This window comes from Spermophilus citellus (genome assembly GCF_964194105.1).
Source record: "Spermophilus citellus genome assembly, chromosome: 14".
Taxonomy (NCBI): domain Eukaryota; kingdom Metazoa; phylum Chordata; class Mammalia; order Rodentia; family Sciuridae; genus Spermophilus; species Spermophilus citellus.
The window spans coordinates 63,211,169-63,232,712 of NC_138194.1; the positions used below are offsets into that span (position 1 = coordinate 63,211,169).

Here is a 21,544-nt window from a genome sequence, read left to right on the forward strand (position 1 = left end):
AGGGGGGAGTAGGGAAGAATGAACTTTGTGCAGAGTGGAGCGAGGAGAGGGATAGGGCTATTGGGATAGGAAGGACAGTAGAATGCAACAGACATTATTACCCTACCCCTGTGACTCTGTACCATGTACAGTCAGAGGAATAAGTTATGCTCCATTTGTGTACAATGTGTCAAAATGCATTCTGCTGTCATATATAATTAGAACAAATTTTAAAATAATAAATAAAATATTTTGTGAGTCAATTAGTAGCATCATTGGTAGATTGAGAGTTTTTATATCCTGGATATTGGCAAATGCCACAAATCAGGGCTTTGTCCCCCAGAGAAACAGCTGTTAAATTCTGATCAAAACACTGGATTTAACCCACATGTCTAAATATTCATTGAAGACTTCAGAAAAATTCAAGAGAATATAGGAGTCCCAGGAACAAAAAAATTTGAACCACTTCTGTAGAAGATTTTATTATTAAAGAAAAAAAATTAAGGCATGGAGAATTCTGAATGGCAGTCTATGGTATGCAAACTCAGAGATGCGGGACTGTGAACTGCTCTATGTAAAAAAGTGGAAGGAACTTTGCTTCCTAAGTTATTAGTTGTAGGCACTGAAGACTGAGAAAAGGAAAAGATTAACGTGAAGGTGGAATTGATGTCACGGCCAAGAGTCTGAGAACTTGGAAGTTCATCTTTGTTTTGTGCCCTGTTTTTGATGGATGTTACTTCACTGGTGCCTGCTGTATGCACTAATGCCTCTAGGGAGGGCTGCTGTGGAAATGAAGGGTAGAAGGTCAATGGAGCACAGAGGAAAAAATGAACCATCACTGGGACATGAAGGTAAGAGAAGAAAAGGAACTGGGACCCCACAGTGACTATGATCATGGAGGTTCTTGTAAGCGTATTGCAGAATGGGTTCACTTCTCCAGATTGTTCTAGGGTGTTCTAGAACTCTAAAGTGTCTTCAAGTTCACCATAAAGCAGTGGTTCTACTCCCCTCCCCCAGGACATTTGGCACTGTCTAGAGACATTGTCAATAGTGCCAAAAAGTCAATAGTGCCAAGGACAGATGAAAAACCCTAGGATAATAAAACAACTCCTAAAAGATGACTGTGAAATTTAAATAAGTCCGTAAGTGCTTAATGAATGACGGCTGCAACTATTAGCTGCCTCCTCTACCTGACCCCTTATGTCTTTCCACAAACATCTCCAGGCTCCTGCCTGTTACCTGGGCGAGAGTTCTGCCTTACTGAGCCTTCATACTTTGACTGGAGAAACATGGGTCGGTTGTCATTGATGTCCTTCACTTCTATGGTGATGGGGACTGGGCCCTCCACTGTAGCTCCTTGGGCATTCAGGGCTGAAATCTGATTTTGAGGAAAAGAAAACCACTTTCATGAGACATCACATTACATGTCCAAAAATCATTTGAAGGAAATTACAGTGGCCTGGTGAAAATAGGAAAGGAAGGACCCACAAAAGCCCAAATTGATAGCTGCTAAAAGAGAGGTCCAGTTAGTTAAGCCTGGCTAATCTCAGAAGCCTTCTAGCAGTGGGGTGTGCTGGGCACTAACATACTCTGTTCTAAGTGACTTCAAGTGGTGAAAGGAGAACCCTTTGTGCCTATGAAGTGTGTGTCTTCTTACAGAGCTGTTATGGTGACCTCCAAAGCACAGCCATTTTAGAAGGGGCCAAGAGGAGGCTATTGGCTTGCTCTTTTTCCAGTTAACTTTCTGTCCTAGGTATTCAGATACCAACCATGAAAACTATGGTGGAAAGAGAAAGATCAGGGTCTTTGGAGACCCCGAGTTCCTTCTGCTTTCTCCAAGGCCAAAGGAGCTCCATCCCAGCATGGAGGCCGACTAAGCTGCGAGTCTAGGGCCCACCCAAGAGCTGCACGTAGACATCAGTGCAACACTGGCTTGGTTTGGGCCCCGATGCCTGAACAGGGCCTTCACGAGGAGGTCATTTGAGGGTCTTAGCTACATAAATTGAGTTACTTTGGTCAACCAACTACTTCTGGTGTAGTTGGTTAAAAAAAAATGGTGATATGAGGTTCACAAAGTATGCTACTAACGTCAGAAGAGTTGTCACGGGATGCAGGGATGAGGGTACCAGTGAGATTCCCAGGATGAAGGGTGCTGCAGAAGTTAGAGTTAGAGCCCTTCATCTGGTCTCAGTTTACCTGGAGGTGGTGAGTAGCTCTCGTTTCCCTGTCCAGTGCTCTAACGTAATACAGAAGTCCATCTGATTGTATCATAAATATGTCGTCTGTTTCCCCAGTTAGTTCAAAACTCACTGCAGGAGGATTGGCCTTAAACTGGGAGAAAGCAAAAACAGATTAGGTTGTAAGAAAAAATGATGTTGTGGAATTTCCAGAAATTCACCACTTTCAAGCAGACTTTTCATTCATGTAATCACTAAGAAATCCTTAATAGTTATCAGTCTAAAATTGTGCTTGTGCATTAATTATGTAACAATTCAAAATATGTTTTCCTCAGAAAACAATATATAATTCAATACATTGACAAAAGTCATTAATGCTTTAAAGCAGAATTAATTATTAATTGATAATTATTTGAATGATAATTTGTTAAAATACTTGATTTATTAACAATTGTTAATTTATTAAGATAATTTAATAATTATTGGATTATTAAAGCATTAGTGAGGTTAAAGGATATTTTTCATGGAATATCTAAAAGCTATAATATTACGTCAGAAACGTTTTCAAAGGTAGCATTAGAGTAAAAAGATGTCACTTAGTACTTCTAAAACTTGTGACAAAATTAAGAAGCATGTTAATATTCAGGGAGGAATTCGTAAGTGGCTTCAACTTAAAAAAAAAAAACAGCCACTATTCATGTGATAGCTATATAACCTTTAAAGACCACAATAGAAACTTTACATAAAATTTTAAAAACTTTTTACCCTCAAAAATTCCAAATATATTTTATATATTAATAAATTTTATAATCATGCCAGTGTTAATAAGGCTATAAATAAAACACATTGATGGAAATATAATTCACATAATGCTCTTAGAAATAACTTGAAGCATAAAATATTTGTAGCTTTTGATAGTAAACTTTACTGTTTTCAAATATTCCTTAAGATTAATTCTATATACTTGTCGTATAAGTATATAGAATACTACTACTACTAATAATATCATTTCTGATACTGGGTAAGGTTGAAAACTTTAAAGGGTAAAAAAAAAAAGAATGAAATTATTATAACAAACTTGATAGAATATTAATCATTAAGAGGTTCGTTATGAAGACAAATAAGAAACAATGACATGATGCAAAGTATCAGAAGAACATAAGGGTAAAACCAGGCTGGGCTGTAACAGTACCAAAAATATTCATGTCAGTGGGCAAAAAATGGAAGTTTTAAAAAATACAATACTTGGTGTGTTTGTGAGTAATATTATGGGTAAAGAGATTTTTGTGCATATCTTATTGATATTGTATTTAGTTAATAGATAAAAGTGTAGTTTGTGTTTAAAGATACAGACATCAGTGGAAGAGGTGGCACCAAAGCTGGCACAAAACCACTCCTCCATAAAAGCAGTGGGCACACTGACAAATATTATAAATATCAACTTTCTCAGAACCACAGAAATTAACCAATGCTTGTGAAATCCAAGGCATGTTTATAAGAAAAAAAAAACTCTTGAATATCAATAAGAATCAAGTTTCGTGGTAGTTTGCTTTGCCTAATCCCTTTGTGCTTTTCTAAAACCTGAAGTGCCCTTGAAAATCAGCAACTTCATAACTACAGTACCATAGAGCAGGCAGAAGGGGCTTGGAGCTTCCCCGAAACCCAACAGAGAACTTCATCATCTCACCTGTCAGGCAGCGCCTGGAAGCACTTACTCACAAGGCCTGTCTTTATTTGACTTAGAGCTTTCCGACTGATTTTTCCCCCAGGGGCATTTGATGAAAAGAATCATCAGCTATTGTTTAACATTGTAGCTGCCCGATTCTGTGGTAACAACTGAAGCAAGTAAGAAATCAACTAAAAATTTTAAAGGAAAAGCTGAGAGGAAAGCTATCCATAGAAAATTGAAAATCTCTGATTTGTTCCTAGGAATCTAGAAGGTCACATTCATGAGCAGGGCTGTGAACATGTCCAGGAAGGTCCCGAGAAGGCCCTCTCCCTCATCTTTGGCTGACTTTGAGGCTCTGCATGAGAAGGATGTGAAGGGTAAGGCAGAGTTATAAACTGATGACAAACTGTTGAAGGTGTGCCCAACATGGACCAGTGGCCCTTGGTAAGGATTAGAGATGTATTGGTGCAAAGCACCTAAGGTAATCTGTATCTGGACATTAACTGGATGCTATGCTAACTGAGCAGAGACTTCAGTGGCCGCCCATCACAGAATTTGTTTATGAAAGTCACTAAACAAGCAATAACAATTCTTAAAAGGAAGAGAGATGATTTCTAGAGTTGCTACATTATACTATTTAAAATGCCAAATTTTCAGCAAATTATTAGACATAAGTAAACGTCCATATATAAAAGATAAATTATAGAAATAATCCCTAAGAAAACTCAGATGTTGGATTTATTAAACACTTCAAATCATTTCTTTTAAAAAAGTTCAAAACTTAAAAACTCTTTAAAGAGCCAAAATAGAAAGCATGAGAACTACAGATCAATATCCCTGATGCACATCAATTCTAATAAAATATTCACAAACCAGATTCAAAAACACATCAAGAAGATAGGATACCATGATCAAATGGATTTCATCCCAGGGATGCAGGCTTGGTTCAACATATGCCAATCAACAAATGTAATTCACCACAAAAGTGGAATTCAGGACAAGAAGCATGTGATCATCTCAATTGATGCAGAAAAAAAAGCCTTTTATAAAATCCAGCACCCATTTATGCTAGAATGCTGGAGAAATTAGGGAATTCACCTACACATTATAAAGACACCAATCTAAAGCCATACTCAACCTAAAAATTAAGAAAGCATTTTCTCTAAAATCTGGAACGAAAGGATGTCCACTCTCACCATTCATACTCAATATAGTTCTTGAAACTCTAGCCAGAGCAATTAGAGAAGAAACTTAAAGAGATATGAAGTCAAATTATCCACTGATGACATGATCCTATATGTAGAATACCCCCAAAAACTCCATTTCTAGAGCTAATAAATTCAGCAAAGTAGCAGGACATAATGTCAACATTCATAAATTAGTAATTTTCCTATACTCTAATAGTGATTCTGCTAAGAAATCAGGAAAACTATTGCATTCACATTCTCAAGTATTTTTAAAATTTTAATCTAAGGAGGTGAAAGACCTCTGCAATGAAAACTATAGAATGCTGAAGAAAGAAATTGAAGACCATCTTAGAAAATTTGGGAAGACCTCCCATGTTCCTGAATATGCAGAATTAATAGTCAAAATTACCATACTGCCAAAAGCATTATACATATCCAATGCAATCCCCATCAAAATACCAATAACATTCTTCACAGAACTATGGGGAAAAGTCCCTAAAATTTAGAAAAACAAAGTTCCCAGAATAGCCAAAGAAATCTTAAGCAAGAAGAGTGATACTGGAGGTATCACAATATCTGATCTCAATAATAACTAACAAAAACAGTATGGTATTGGCATCAAAATAGACATGAAGACCAACAGAATAGAAGACACACAGGCAGACCCACGTGGTTACAGGTATCTGACACTTGCCAAAAATATATGAAGAAAAGATAGCCTTTTAAATAAATGGTGCTGGAAAAAACAAATATTTACATGTAGAAGAATGAAACTAGACCTATCTGTATAAAAGTCAAGTCAAAGTTGATCAAAGACTTCAGAATTAGACCAGAAACCTTGAACTGCTAGAAGAAAACAGAGGGTCAACACTCCAACATATTGCCATAGGTAGTGACTTCCTTAACAAGACCCCTAATACTCAAAAAAAATAAAACCAAGAACCAATAAGTGGGATAGCTTCAAACTTACAAACTTCTGCACAGCAAAAGAAATTATTTAAGAATGTGAAGAGAGAAAATCTCTACCAGCTACTCCTCTGACAGGAGATTAATGTCCAGAATATATGAAGAACTCAAAAAGCTTAACATTGAAGAACAAATAACCCAATCAATATATGAGCAAAAGAACTCTGCACACACTTCTCAAAGAAAAATACAAATGATCAAACATGAAAAACATGTTCAACTTTCCAGCAATCAGGAAAATGTACATCAAAACTACACTGAGATTTCATCTCACTCCAGTTAGAACAGCAATCATCAAAAATATAAATCATAAATGGGCAAGGATGTGGGATAAAAGGTACACTCATACATTGTTAGTGGGACTGCAAATTAGTACAACCACTCTGGAAAGCAGTGTGGAGATTCCTCAAAACGAGGAATGAAAGCACCAGATGACCCAGCCATCCTATTCCTTGGTATTTCCCCCAAAAAACCAAAATAGCATACAATAGCAGCACAGCCACCTTTCTGTTTACAGCAGTGCAATTCACAATAGTCAAGTTATGAAGCCAGCTCAGGGGCCCTTCAATAGATGGATTAAGAAAATGTGGCATATTCACACACACACACACACACACACACAATGGATTTTTACTGAGCCATAAATAAGAATGAAATTAGGGCAGTTGCTAGTGGATGGATGGAAACAGAGAATGATGCCAACTGAAGTGAGACTCAGAAAATCAGGTGTTGAATGTTTTCTCTCATTGGTGGAAGATAGAGCAAAGTAAGGGGGAAAGGCAGTGTGGGGGATGGATGGGGATAGGGACACCCTATGGAGAGGGAAGACCGTGGCGTAGGAGGAGGAAATGGAAGGGGAAGGAAGAAAGATGAGAAAGGGAAGAAATGTGGAATGCATTTGACACAATTATGCTATGTGCATGTATAAATATACCACAGTGAACTCCTGTCCTGTGCATATCTATAAAGCAGAAATTAAAAATAAGTAGATAAATAGAAGGAAAACCAACTGAGTAAAGGAAAGTGAATAAAGTAAAGGGGAGGGGAGAGGGGATGGAAAGAAGAGGACGTGGGACCTGAAAGGGAGCAAATTAAATTTTATACATGTGTGACTATGTCAAAATAAACCCAGCTATTATACATAACTATATTGTACTAATAAAAGCATTAAAAAAGTATGTAAGCAATGTCTCACCAAATAGAGAATGTCAATAAAGATATAGAAATTTTAAAAAAAATTTTTGGAGATAAGTACATTCACTGAAATGAAAATTCTCTTTGAGGGGGCTTGAAAGCAGCTTTGAGCTAACAGAAGAATCTGTCAACTTAAGTAGATTATCTACCCTGAAGCACAGAAAGACAAAAGAATAAAATTAATAGAGCCCTAGAGACCAGCAGAACACAATCAAGCAGACACACATGCTTAATAAGAGTCCTAGGAGGAAAGGAAACATAAAAGGGGAAGAAAGATCATTTGAAGATGAAATGATGGAAAATGTTCCATATTTGGAGAAAACACTGATCTACATACCCAAGAAGATCAATAAACTTCAAGTAAGATAAACTGAAAGGGTCCCAATTCTAGACACATCCTAATCAAACATTTGAAAGAAAATCTTGAGAGCAGCAGGAAAAAATCTCAAATGTGCATAGACTCATCACAGGGGTTCCTCAATAAAATTAAGAGTTTCTCATTAAGGCAAGAAGGCAGTGCACTGACATAGTCTAAGTGCTTCAAGAGGAAGACTGCCAAGTAAGGTTTATAAATCCAACAAAACTATTGTTCAAAATAAGGATAAAATCAAGCTATACTACTTACTATCAGACAAAATAGATTTTAAAAATGATATTCAAGGGGCAACTGCTGGGAGTGATATGGGTCAAATTATATTGTTATAGTGTGTACATGTACTAATATGTAACAAATCCTATCATTATGTACAACTAGAATGCCCCAATAAAAATATGTGGAAGGAAAAAAATGACAATTACTAATGACACAGGGTCAATATATCAGAAAAAAATCAATGATTATGAACATGTGCCTACACACACCCCCCAAAAAAACATGAAAGACCGTTGATTCAAGAGTAATTATTGAGGATTTCAAATTTCATTTGTAATAAGGTATACAATTTAAAAAATATAAGATTTGAACTATAAGCTAACTGGAAGCTAAGAGATACCGATAGAATATTTCTTCCACTAAAGGCTGATTATATTGAATATTCTCCAGAGTAGATCTTATGTTAGACCACAGACAAGTCTCAAGTTTAAAAGAATTGAAGTTATACAAAGTAGGTTCTCTTACACAATGCAATGAAATCAGAAATCAATAATAGAATGAAATTTGAGGAATTCACAAATCTGTGGAAATATGTTCTAATAATCAATGAAGAAATCTTGTTCTTTTTAATGAACAGAACAAGAGGATGAATTGGTAATCAAAAATTTTCACAAAGAAAAGACTACATCAGAAGCTTTTACTGGTAAATCATACCTAACAAGTAAAATTTAACACTAAACCTTCACAAATTCTTCCAAAAACCAGAAAAGAAATATTTCCTACCTCAGTCCAGTATTATCCTAATACCCAAACTGGAAAAAGGCAACCCAATAAAACTTCAGTATTCTTATGAATATAAACACTAAATTTTTAAAAAATTTTTATTTGTTCCTTTTAGTTATACATGACAGTAGAATGTATTTTGACATTATGTATACTTAGAGTAACTTCCCATTTTTGTGGTTGTACATAATGTGGAGTTACACTGGTCATGAAAATAATATGTTCTAATAATCAACAGGTCTAAGAAGAAATCCAAAGAAAACACTTTGAGATAAATAAGAATCAGTACACCAAACCTTCATATATGAACATAGGAATGTTTTGTCCAATCATTCTATTGTCTTTCCAATTCCCAACCTCCTCCATCCCTCCCCCCACCCTCCACTATCCCTGTCGAATCTGGTAAACCTCCACTCCTTCCGTCCCAGCCTATTGTGAGTCAGCATCCCACATATCAGAAGACATTCAGCCTTTGGATTTGGGGAGATTGGCTTATTTCATTTGGCATGATAGTCTCCTGTTCCATCCATTTACTGGCAAATGCCGTAATTTCATTCTTTAAAGCTGAGTAATATTCCATTGTGTACATGAACCACATTTTCTTTATCCATTCATCTGTTGAAGGGCATATAAGTTGGTTTTATAGCTTAGCTATTGTGAATTAAACTGCTACATAAATATTGACCACATCATTGTAGTATGCTGATTTTAAGTCCTTTGGTAATATGCTGAGGAATAGGATAACTGAGTCAAATGGTGGTTCCATTCCCAATTTTCTGAGGAATCTCCATACTGCATTCCAGAGCGGTTGTACCAATTTGCAGTCCCACCAGCAACGTATGAGTGTATCCTTTTCCCCATATCCTCACCAACATTTGTTACTTGGACTCATAATTGCCATTCTGACTAGAGATGGAATCTCACTGTAGATTTAGTTTGCATTTCTTTAATTGCTAAAGATGTTAAACATTTTTCATATATTAACTGATCATATTTTTCTATGAAGTGTCTATTCCTTAGATTTGATTGGGTTATTTGTATTTTGGTGTTAAATTTTTTAGTTCTTTATATATCCTTGAGATTAATGCTCTAAGGTGCAGGTGGCAAAGATTTTCTCCCATTCTGTAGGCTCTCTTCACGTTCTTGATTGTTTCTTTTGCTGTGAAGAAGCCTTTTAGTTTGCTATTTTCCCATTTATTAATTCTTGATTTTACTTCTTGCACTTTGGGAGTTTTGTTGAGGAATTTGGTTCCTAAGGGTCTCTAATGCATAGGTCCTTGATCTACTTTAAGTTTTATGCAAGGTGAAAGATAGGGGTCTGATTTCACGTTACATATGGATTTCCAGATTTATTAGCACCATTTGTTCTCCAATGTATGTTTATGGAACTTTTGCCTAGTATAGGATAACTGTTTTTATGCACGGTTTTCCCTATGTCTTCTATACCATTGGTCTTTGTCTGTTTTGGTGCCAATACTATGCCATTTTGTTACTATATTTCTGTAGTATAATTTAAGGTCTGGTATTGTGATGCCTCCTGTTTCAACTTTTCTCAAGGATTGCTTTGGCTATTCTGGGCCTCTTATTTTTCCAAATAAGTTTCATGATTGCTTTTTCTATTTCTATGAAGACCATCATCAGAACCTTAATAGGAATTGCATTAAATCTGTATAGCACTTTTTGGTAGTATGGCTATTTTGACAATATTAATTCTGTCTATCCAAGAACACAGGAGATCTTTCCACATTCTAAGGTCTCCTTCAATTTCTTTCTTTAGAGTTCTGTAGTTTTCATTGTAGATGTCTTTCACCTCTTTTGTTAGATTTCCAGGCTATTGTGAGTGGGATAATTTCTCTTTCATTTGATTCATATTAATGTATAGGAATGCAATTGATTTATGTGTGTTAATTTTATATCCTAATTTGCTAAATTCATTTGTGAATTCTAGAAGTTTTCTGGTGGAGTTTTTTTTGAGTCTTCTAAACATAGAATCATGTTGTCAGCAAATAGAGATAGTTTGAGTTTGAGTTCGTTTCCTATTCATAATCCCTTTAATTTCTTTCTTCCAATTGCTCTGGCGAGAGTTTCCAGGACTATGTCGAAGAGAAGTGATAAGAGAAGGCATGGGCATCCCTGTCTGAGTTCTTATAGGGAATGCTTTCAATTTTTCTTCATTTAGAAAGATGTTAACGTTAGGTTTAGTATTTATAGCTTTTACAATGTTAGGTATATTCCTTCTATCCCTAGTTTTTCTGGTGTTTTGAACATGAATGGATGATGTATTTTGCCAAATGCTTTTTCTGAATCTATTTCGGGAACCATCTGATTCTTGTCTTTAAGTCTATTGATGGGATGTATTACATTCATTGATTTTCATATGTTGAACCAAACTTGTATCCATGGGATGAACTCCACTTGATCATGGGGCACTATCTTTTTTAATGTGTTTTTGTATGCAACTTATCAGTATTTTATTAAGAATTTTTGCATTTATGTTCATCAGGGATATTGGTCTGAAATTCTTTCCTCGATGTAGACACCATTTTTTTTAATAAAATTCTAGCAAACTGAATCCAGCAATATGAAAAAGGATTATATATAATAACCAGGTGGATGGCTGGCTCAGTATGTGAAAAATCAACCAATATAATTCTTTGTATTAATAGACCAAAAGACAAAACCCAGACAAATATCTCCAAAGAGGCAGAAAATCATTTGATAAAATCCAACATCCTTTCATTAAAAATATATTCAATACACAATATACTAGGAATAGAAGATAGAGGTCATCTTAAAAAAAAAACAAAAAAACAAAAAACCTCCTGGCTAACATCCTACTTAATGGTGAAATACTAAAAGCCTTACCCATAAGATTAAGAACTAGCAAGAAGGTTCAATCTTTCCATGTCAATTTAACCTTGTGCTGGAGGTACCAGCAAGGGGAATTAGCAAGAAAGAGAAAGAAAATGCATCTAGATTAGAAAGAAAAAAATAAAACTTGCTGTTCACAGAAGACCTAATCTTATCTATGGAAAATCCTAACTGCGTGGGTGGGGGACTCTTATAGGTAATAGCTAAAACAAATTCTGTAAATCCTGTAATGGTATAAGTTAAAGGATATATATATGAAAGTCAATTATCTCTTTACTAGTGTTAAAGAGCAACCTGACAATACTTCTTAAATGCTATTTAAAATAGGATAAAAAAGAGCGATACCAGAATCAATGTAATGAAAGACAAATTGTAATTTGCTTGTAAAATGAAAACAAGAAAATATTGTTGAAAATTAAAAGATCTAAGCAAATAGAATACATCCCATGTTGACAGATTGGAAGTTTTAATGTGAAGATGGCAATACTGCCCAAGTTGACCTGGGGATTCAGCACAATTCCTATCAAAATTATAGCTGCTTTGTTTATAGAATTGACAAATTGATCCTAACATTCATATACAAATGCAAGGGACCCAGAATAGACAAAACAATCCTGAAGATTAAAAAAAAAAGTTGTAGAACACTACCCAATTTCCAAATGTAATATAAAGCTACCGTACAAGATACTGTGGTATTTAAGGCAGACAAATAGATCAATGCAATAAATGGGAGTCCAGAAACAAAACTTTACAACTGTGGTCAGCCAATTTCATTATCAGCCGAGGGGGGTGAGATAGTCAATAGGGAAAAAAATCTTATTTTCTTTTTTCAATTTTAATTTGTTATATATAACAATATAATGCATTACAACTCATGAGAATCATATTTTCAACCAATGGTACTGAAACAATTGGATATCCTCATGCAGAAGAATGAAACTGTATCCCTATCCCATAACATACACAAAAACTTAATCGAAATGCTTCAAAGACCCTAAATATAAAACTATAAAACACTAAGAATAATATATAAAACTTCATGGCCGTGAATGAGGCAAAGTTTTCTAAGATCTGATCTCAAAAACACAAATAACGAAAATAAAAAAAAAATGAGACTTCATCAAAATTAAAGGCATTTTGTGTTTCAAAGGACACTATCAATAAAGTAAAAAAAAATAGGGGCATGGCTTAGAAGTAGAGGGCTTGCCTGGCATATTCAAGAACCCGAGTTTGATTCCCAGAATTGCACAAAAGGAGAAAGAGTAGGAGGTTTAAAACAAAAAATTAAACTACAGAGTGTGAGAAAATATTTGCAAAACATATCTGAGAGGGGAAGACTTGTATACAGATTCTCAGAATGTACAAAGAACTACAACAACAACAAAGACAAAATGATACAACTAAGTAGGCAAATGATTCAAATAGACATTTCACTAAAGAAAACACAGAGAACCAATAACCTTTTGAAAAGACACTCAACACCATTAGTCATTAGGGAAATACAATCCAAATCTACAAAGCAATATCACTTCACAAACATTTGGATAGCTATAATTAAAAGAGACAGATAAAGCTAATGTTGAGAATGTGTAGAAATTGGAACTTTCATACAATGCTGGTAGAAATAAAAATGTTTCTTAAGAACAGTTTCATACTTCCTCAAAAATTAAACATAGAATTAATTATGTCCCAATCATTTCACTACTGTATGTGTGAGTGACCAAGAGTAGAAAACATTCTCAGAAAGTTGTACATGAATGTCCATAGCAACATTCTTCATTATAGCCCTAAGTGAAAACAGCCCAAATGTCCATTATTTAATACATAAATACACAAAATGCAGTACATCCATGCAATCGAATATTATTCAGTCATTCAAATAAAGTTCTGATATAGGATACAACTTGTATGAACATTGAAAAGTGATACAACTCGAATTAACATCAAAAACATGGCTAATAGAAAAAAACCAAACAAATGAAGCCTAAGGAATGATGTTTACTGGCTGGCAGTATGCTAGTATTTCTAAGCCAGAGAATTTTACATAAATAGAAAAACTTCTGAATTTTGTAGAAAAATTGATAAATCTGGCATTTCAGTACCTGAATTCTGACTTGTGAAAATTGTCTGGAGCTGAATTGAGCCTGTCCCCTTTCCGTGCGCTCCCAGATGACTGTAGTTCCCACTGTTCCTTATTGTTTCATATACTGAGGACAAGTATCAGAAACCAATTTCCCATGTACAGTTGGGACTTTTTCCTCACATTTTTGTTATCCTTGTTGGCTTGTTTGCTCTTGTTTTTCACATCTCCAAATAGCTTTGTTTAGCATCTCGTTGACCAACAAGCAACTGAGATAACTCACAAAGGATGGGCTTTTGAGTCACATATAAGCACTTGATTAGGATGCTCCAATCTTCCTTCCTCCCTCTTTCTTGCACACACGACACTATGCCATTAACTACCCAAGTCAGAGACCTAAGGGTTATCCTAAGCAGCCCACCCCTTCACCTCCTGCACCCATTCAGTGACAGATTCTAGTATATATGACTTCCTTCACACAGCTCCTGTCTTCCTGCCTTCCAGTCTCCCTATCGTACTCCATTAAAGCTGCTACAACATATCTTAGAATGGGTAACTTAAACACAACAGAAATTTATTGCCCATAGTTCTGGGGGCTGGGAATTCCAAGGTCAAGTCACCAGCAGGTTTGTGCCAATGGGCCTGCTCCTCATAGATAACACCTTCTATGAATCCTCCCATAGCAGAGGGGACAAACAGGTTCCCTCAAGCCTTTTTTTTTTTTTTTTTTTGGAAAATTCATCATGTTTCATTGTTTTTTTGTTGTCAGTATTTGGAGTCAAACCAATTACCATTATACTCAGTTACACATATTTCCTCAAGCCTTTTTTAATAAAGGGCACTGATCATATGCATGATGGTTCTGCACTCATGACCTAATTACCTCCTTAGGTCCCAAGTCTTAATACTACTGCCAGGGTGATTAGGTTTCAACATACGAATTTGAGGGGACAGACATTCAGACCACAGTACCCCCTTTGCCCTTCATTAAACAAGGCCCTCTCACTCCTCACTGCACTATTGCAAATAGTCCCCTAAGACCCTCCATGCCTCTAGGCTCACCTCCTTCAACTATGTTCCCTGTGGTCCCAGATTAGCTTGCACAAGCACAAATCTATTTAGAGCACTCAGCATTGAAACGTTTCGGTGGCACACAGCACCTACACAGGGCAGAGGTCAGTCCAGCCCATGCAGACCTCAGCAGGTGTGCCAACCCGACACACCCGCCTCCTACCGTCAACCCTGCACCACCTGTCATCTGTCATTTTCTTGCTAAATGCACACCCCTGTGCTTTTCCCTGCTGCACTCAGTGCCTGCCTCCTGTTCATGAACACCTGCTCATCCTTCAGTACTCAGTCCAGGGCTTGAGAAAACCATGTCCGTTTACCCCACCACCATCCTCAGTTAAAACTGGTTACTCATACCTTTTGAGTGTTTTTATCACACACACACACACACACAAAAAAAAGAATGATACATGTTAATTAGCTCATTTAGCTATTCCACAGTGCATATGTATTTCAAAAACCATGTTGTATATGAAGAATATGTACAACTGTCAATTTTAAAAATAAAAATCAGTCTCTTCACCAGCCCTTTGACCACCCGCTAGATTCCATGGGAATCTTTCGTGCATGCGCTGATCTACTTGTCAGTTTTTACCTTTCAACTGGTGAGCTCACCGAGCCAGGGGTAGTATTGGTATCCCCAGCACCTGGCATAGTGCCTGGTACACTGTAGGCACTCCATTCATGGGTAATCAAAGAAAGTGAATGTTTGCCTAGCACACAAAATTCTTATCGGCCTATGAAACATGAGTTACAAATGAACAAAAAATGTCACAGAACAGATGACCAAGTGCTCCCTGGCAGGGCAGAGAAAGCAAGAAAACGAAGAATTCAACTCTTGTGAGAGACCCTGCAGGAGACTCCTAACCAGGTCCCCAAGCCCGTTTGCAGCCAGAGGGGTCTTTTCTGAATACAACCTGGATTCAAACACTTTCCTTTTGGGGGACTCCCTCAGCACCTCCGGAGGCAGGGCTTTCCTGTCTCTGAAGCCCCAGCCCCAGCTTCTCCTGGTTCTCTCCTCCCCAGTCATGTGGCCTTCGGCCAGTCCTTGCTTGCTGCTGCTCTGCCTCTCCCATGGCAAGTTCAGCTGTCCCTGCTGTGTCTCTGCTGAACACCATCCCTCCCTACTGCTTCAAGTTGATTCCTGCCAGCCTCCTGCCCTCAAGGCATTCTCACTTGCTCAGTACCAGGCTTCCCTGTCCTGAGAGGTCAGGAAAACCCTGCACAGCTCAATTCCCAGTTCAAGTGCATCCCTGCCAGGGGATGCAGACCCGGGGCCCCTGTGTACTAATCTGGCTCCAAATGAGAGAAAGGGAAATGAAACAGCTTTGAGCCTTCACTCTGGACAGGAACTGTCCAACAATGTTCAGTAGTTAATGGAAGGCATGTAGTTCAGAAGTCATTCAGTAACCTTGGGTTGCTTCTCTGATGCATGGGTGGGGAGGGGGCAAGAGCCCTGCCCTGCCCACCCCCAGGGACTCATTAAAGCACCTCCAACCAAGCAGCTTCCAAGGGAATGTCCTGGCAAAACAGTAGTATGAGTTTCTCCTTCTCCGTTACATTTCCAGGACTATTTCAGTGCCCTTAATAGCTAAAGTCCCCATTCCACCTTCAGGGCACCCCTTAGTCTGATGCATTTCACAGTTACCTAACCAAATGACAGAACCACCTCCCAATCCATATCCAAGTGCCCAGTCCTGAGCTCAGAGAAGGCAGGAAAGAAAAAGTAGGCCTTGGCCACACAGAGCCCCACCTTCCAACACTTCAATCAGGGAGCTTTCTGGGCAGACAATGCCTTTTCCAGAGGCTGATGCCACTCCCACTCCAGGGGAGGGGCGGAGCCCACAGATACCAAGCTGTCTTCAAGAGGGACAGAGCACTGACTCCAGAGATGATTGAGGAAGTGGGTAGGACTCATACATACTGCAGCCACTCATCTGTTTAATTAGGCTTCTGAAATCATTCCTGATGAGATTTGCCAGTCTCTATTTTATTTCCTGCTGTACAGTAGAGAAAGGAGCAAAAAAGAAAAAAGAAATTCCACTGAGAGAACATGAGAAAACAAAACGACCGTGGTCTAGGGAAGACCTTACCTGGAATATGACTTGACTCGGCTCTTGACCTTCAAAAATAGAAAACGTCATGGGCTTCAGGGGTCCACTAAACTTCCCCTCCTGGCTATATCCAATTGTCTGTTAACAAAGAAAGAGAAAATCAGCATCTATGATGAACGTATGAGTGTGTGTCCCTGGCTGACCTTATTAGGGATTTCAGAAGCAGTAATGTGAAACACGGGATTCAAAAACAATGTGAAATCTGGTCAAAACAGGGCAGAAAACAATCTAATATTGTCAAAGGGACCACCCTGTCAAAGCAGTTTGCTGTGGGCTTGGCATTGCTCTTGCTGTTTAACCATCTCTGCAGTTGCTCAAGGCGAGAATATTAACATCCCCTGTTACTGATGAGGCCGAGAGAAGTTGAGCCCAGAGTGACACATATAAGTGATGGACAGATATGCCCGAGCCAAAGCTCAAGTTCTCTCACAATACTGCTCAGCCTTCTAAATTCTATAGGGTTTTACACAGGCTTCCTAAAAACACTTCCCTCCACTCCTATTTTATGAGGCCATCCATGGCAAATTCCCAGCATTCTAGAGTTTATAGTCACCTTAAGGCCAACTGATTCTATAAGGAAAGAAAATATGTGGATGTGTGAAGCACAGGCTTACTTGGCATGAAGTTAATTTTAGTCCAATTTGAATCTGAAATTGTACTTAAACTGTTAAAAAGCTTACTACTTTAACATTGGGTTGTACCTTATATTCACTTAGAAAAATAAAATCACAAAATATTTACTGTAAGCAGTGACCTCACAATGATTCTAAAATCTAAAGACCTTAAACAAACCCAGACCAGTTGTGACAGTAAGAGTTCATATTTGCTAAGTTAGTACACGTGGGGCTCTGTCATGGGTACATTTAATCCTGGTGGCAGGATTTACTCTACCAGAGTAAACTCTACCATTATCCACTTTTACAGAAGATAAACTCAAGAGGAAGAGAAGCAATATTGCCCAATCCATGGCTAGAAGCAGAATTTAAACCTTTAATTCTGAGACAGGCTCTCTTAGCCACTATGTGCCACTGCCCACCAGAGGATACAAAAGCAGCCTGAATGGAAAGCCAGCTGCAATGGCAATGTGCCAGAAGTTGTGACTTCCATCCTGGAGAATGGGGAGCCTTCAGGGGCAGCCCTGCCAGCACAGCATTCCTCACCATGACAGCTTACCGAAGGGAGATGCCAGGCAGAGTGGAGCAGGGGTATAGAGGAAGCCAGCCACCCAGGCGGTGGGGACACCCTCTAGGACCAAGGACTTGGTGTCCCATATGGGATGCTGACCTCCCCTCCTTCCCGGGTGGCTCTTTGTGTCTCCCATTTTTGGTGGAAATGGGACATAGGTTAGATTAGAATCAGAAGCATGAATGACAAGGCCAATTTTTGAAACTAGACAAGTAAAAATCAAAAAAGGGAGAACGGGGTAGGGTGAAGAGAATGTGTTTTCTACTTTAGGGAGAGCAAGCACACTCTTGTCATGGAAACTTCTGCCCACCGAGGGTCACCTAAAATGATCAGAATATGAGAAAAGTCCTACATATAATCCCTCAGTTTGTTGAATCATAACTAGTTGATATTAGTAGTCTGATTTAAAAAAAAAAAACAGCCACACACAAAAACAGAAGGCTGTTAAACTTGCTCTTCTGAGTTGTGGCAGATCTTTGGGTTTGCTATCCTTGGTCATTACCAACCCCTCTCTTTTGCTGTATTCCACCAACTGGAAGTCAAGTCGCATCTCTTCCAGATTCTGTTGCAGCCAGAATGGTGGCCAAGTCAACCACTTCTGGTTTGTGAAATAAGAGGGAATTCTGCATTTTATACTCCTGACGGAGGAGGAAAGATATGGGTGTCACCGCCCTTCCCTGTGGCTCCTGCTGATTTAGTGGACCTCATGTCTGCAGCCAGGACAGCCACCAGGATCCACAAGGGCACAAACCAGATCAAAAGATACTGGAGCAAAGAGAAAGAAGCCCGAGTCACTGATAACTTCACGGAACTGCTGCACCTATCACCCGCCCTGGATTAACCACTTCAGGTTTCTTATTATCTGAGGAAAACAAACTCCTCTTTATTCAAGAAGTTCTAGAGTCAAATTTCCTCTTACTTGCAGCTAAAAGCACATTTACTCAGTAACTTTACAGACTTCTAGTCATCTAGTTCTTACTAAGTTTTCTTCCTTTGAGGGCTCAGCCTTCTTTCCACTTCTTCTCCTGCTTGGGGGTGGGGACACAAGAGCTGGTACTGATGTCCAGGTGCCACCCTGGTGGCTCCAGGATGCAGGCAGTGCTTTCTGTGGAGCTACTGCTCAATAGCAACCCACAACCATCAGCTCTGTGCTCACTCCAGCCAGCAGACAGCCTTTGAGCTGCTCACACCAGTGAAACTACCTTAGCTAGCAAACCTCACTAACAAGGCTCCATATCCCTATGGGGACGAGCTGTCCCACCCACCGGAAAGGAAGGCTGGGTCACAGTTCCAGGGTTCAAAGTTGCATTCTTGTATCGGGGCAACAAATCTTTCTTCCTGCCCATTAATATGACTATTGGGGCTATAAAGATTTCAAAATACATGTGCATGCTATGAGTCATCAGGCCACACCAGAAGAACTGGGAAGGATGGTGTGGTAGAAAGTGGTGAAAGGACACCTTCATCCAGCAAGAAAAACGCATGTCCCCTTCTCAGACAAGAAGTAAATGAGCTCACTTATAGCCAAGAACTGTGTTAGAATCTTCTCTTGAATCTCACTGTTGCTTCTTTTTTTTTTTTTTTAAAGAGAGAGAGAGAGAGAGAGAGAGAAAGAATTTTAATATTTATTTTTTTTAGTTATCGGTGGACACTTTGTATGTGGTGCTGAGGATCGAACCCGGGCTGCACGCATGCCAGGCGAGCGCGCTACAGCTTGAGCCACATCCCCAGCCCTGCTTCTTAATATAAGTCCATAATCATGTATTTCTACTGCTTCTGGTACTGTGCTAGGTGCCAAGTTTGTTGCAAAGATCACTATACAGTCCTTTCATGGAGGTCAGGGTCCATATGGCTGTAGACACTGAACATTTAAAATGCTATAGCGACACTAACAGCTAATATTTATTGAGCTCTTAGATTGTGTGAGTCACTGACCCAAGAGCTTTATAAGTACATTTTATTTAACTGCAACAATATCCCACAAGGCAAGTACTGTCCTTCAAGCCATTTCAAAGGGCAGAAAACTGAGGTCCAAATCCAACATAATTCATTCAAGTTCCCACCAGCGATAAGTGGTAGCAACAAGTTTGAACCAGGTCTGACTTTACCGCCACCATAAAGTCATGTAGATAGAAAGTCAAATGAGAGAGTAGGAAGGATAGTGAAGTCCAATGGGGACGTTTGTCCCAGCCCTTATACAATCCTGGGACAAGCCTTGAGCAACCAGACTGTGAGGACGCACATGGCTCCAAGTTTGAGCTGTGTTTTTTTTTCCCCTGGAGGAAGTTCAGATGGTTTGGCAAGTTGGACTATTTCACTCCATGAAGATGTTGAGCTGTGTGAGCTTTAAGGGACTTTCTGGGACTTCAAATTTGGTGTATTATTTTGGAATCCCAGAAGAAAGGAAGATTTGAGGTGTGTGGATCTAAAGTTTCTTTCTAAGGAAAAAAAAAAAAACAGATGAGTCCCTATAACCTTGCTTCATAATACAACGAACTTTTGGGCAAACTTTGTGAACCTCAGGAGCCTCATGGGTAAGATAAGAATGGTTCCCACTCTCACCCCAAGGTCAAGGGAGAGACTCTAACCCCCTTTGGTTCCAAGCTCTAGAAACTGATCAGTCCATGGATGAGCTCAACAAATGGCTAACAACAACTGAACCAGAGAACTCCAGAACTTCTATTAGAAGAAAAAAGAAAAACACAGAGCAAAGAAGAGTTGAAAATAGAGGGAATGATTTTCTTGATACGTTTCAGTGATGGTCATTCATGATCAAAGTGAAAAAAAAAAAAAAAAGGATTAAGGAATACAGATTCAGACATGTGTCACTATCATTTCTTTCCTTCCCTAAACTGTATGTCTTCACACAAAGGATAGATTAGTTTTAGACTTTGCCCGAGTGCTGGTATTGGGTTTTAGAAGCTGAGGAGAAAGCGCCTCCTCCAGATAAAGGACAGACATGATTGTACCCACTTCATTGGAATTGTCACATCGGAACACCGTGTCCATTCTATAGCAAGGTGATTTTGATAGGACGCCTTTTGAAGTGATGATAACCATTCTTTCTCTAGTATGAGGTAGAAGGATAACAGAAAATATTCCAGTAAACAAGCAGAGAAGAACACCCTCTTCTCTTACCAAATAAAGTGTAAGAAGACACAGAGAGCGAAGGAGTGCTGGAGACATCTTGCTTTTCTCGACTCACACTCCTGTGAATAAACCGCAGATAAAGGTGATTAGTCGCCAGTCTTAAAACCATCTCTTTCCAAACCAGTAAGAATCACTGGATGATATCCAGTTGCAAACCTTGTAAAACGGGATTCCTACTGGCCAGTTCCCCTCTGTGGAACAGCCCGGTCTTCCAGAAGTTTCATTGTTCCCCTATCCATAGCAACTTGTAAGCTGACATCTCCCAAGGAGCTCTCTGCAATTTCATTTAACTGCTTTCCTCTATTATAACTTTCTTCAGAGTCTTAAAAGATAGTCAAGGAGTCTTTTTCAACTTTGGGGATTATTTTGTTTGGATTTGGTTTTTAAAATAGTTTTCACTCTTATTATATGGGTGTGGAAGATACATTTTCGCAAATGCCAGGATAACTAGGTTAAAAAAAATTAATCGTTCTTATTGAAATCTGCAAATACAGCCAGCCGGGTGGTTGGACATTGCCTGTAATGCCAG

General features: G+C 38.5%; 1 protein-coding gene across 6 annotated transcripts in view; it reads right to left on the reverse strand.

Annotated features, from left to right (window-relative positions):
• CDH17 (cadherin 17) overlaps window positions 1-21,051 on the reverse strand; it is a gene marked incomplete at both ends in the record, with an annotated part of 59,866 nt that extends 38,815 nt beyond the window's left edge. For 5 of the 6 annotated variants that reach the window (XM_081266672.1, XM_081266671.1, XM_081266674.1 and 2 more), the window contains 3 exons: window positions 1,219-1,357; window positions 2,176-2,310; window positions 16,660-16,746. In XM_081266672.1, coding sequence (XP_081122798.1) covers window positions 1,219-1,357; window positions 2,176-2,310; window positions 16,660-16,710 — 325 coding nt within the window. Of the gene's footprint in view, window positions 1-1,218; window positions 1,358-2,175; window positions 2,311-16,659; window positions 16,759-21,003 lie in introns of those variants that run through there. The other variant, XM_081266668.1, reaches the window with a different exon arrangement.
• Window positions 21,052-21,544: the final 493 nt, after the last annotated feature.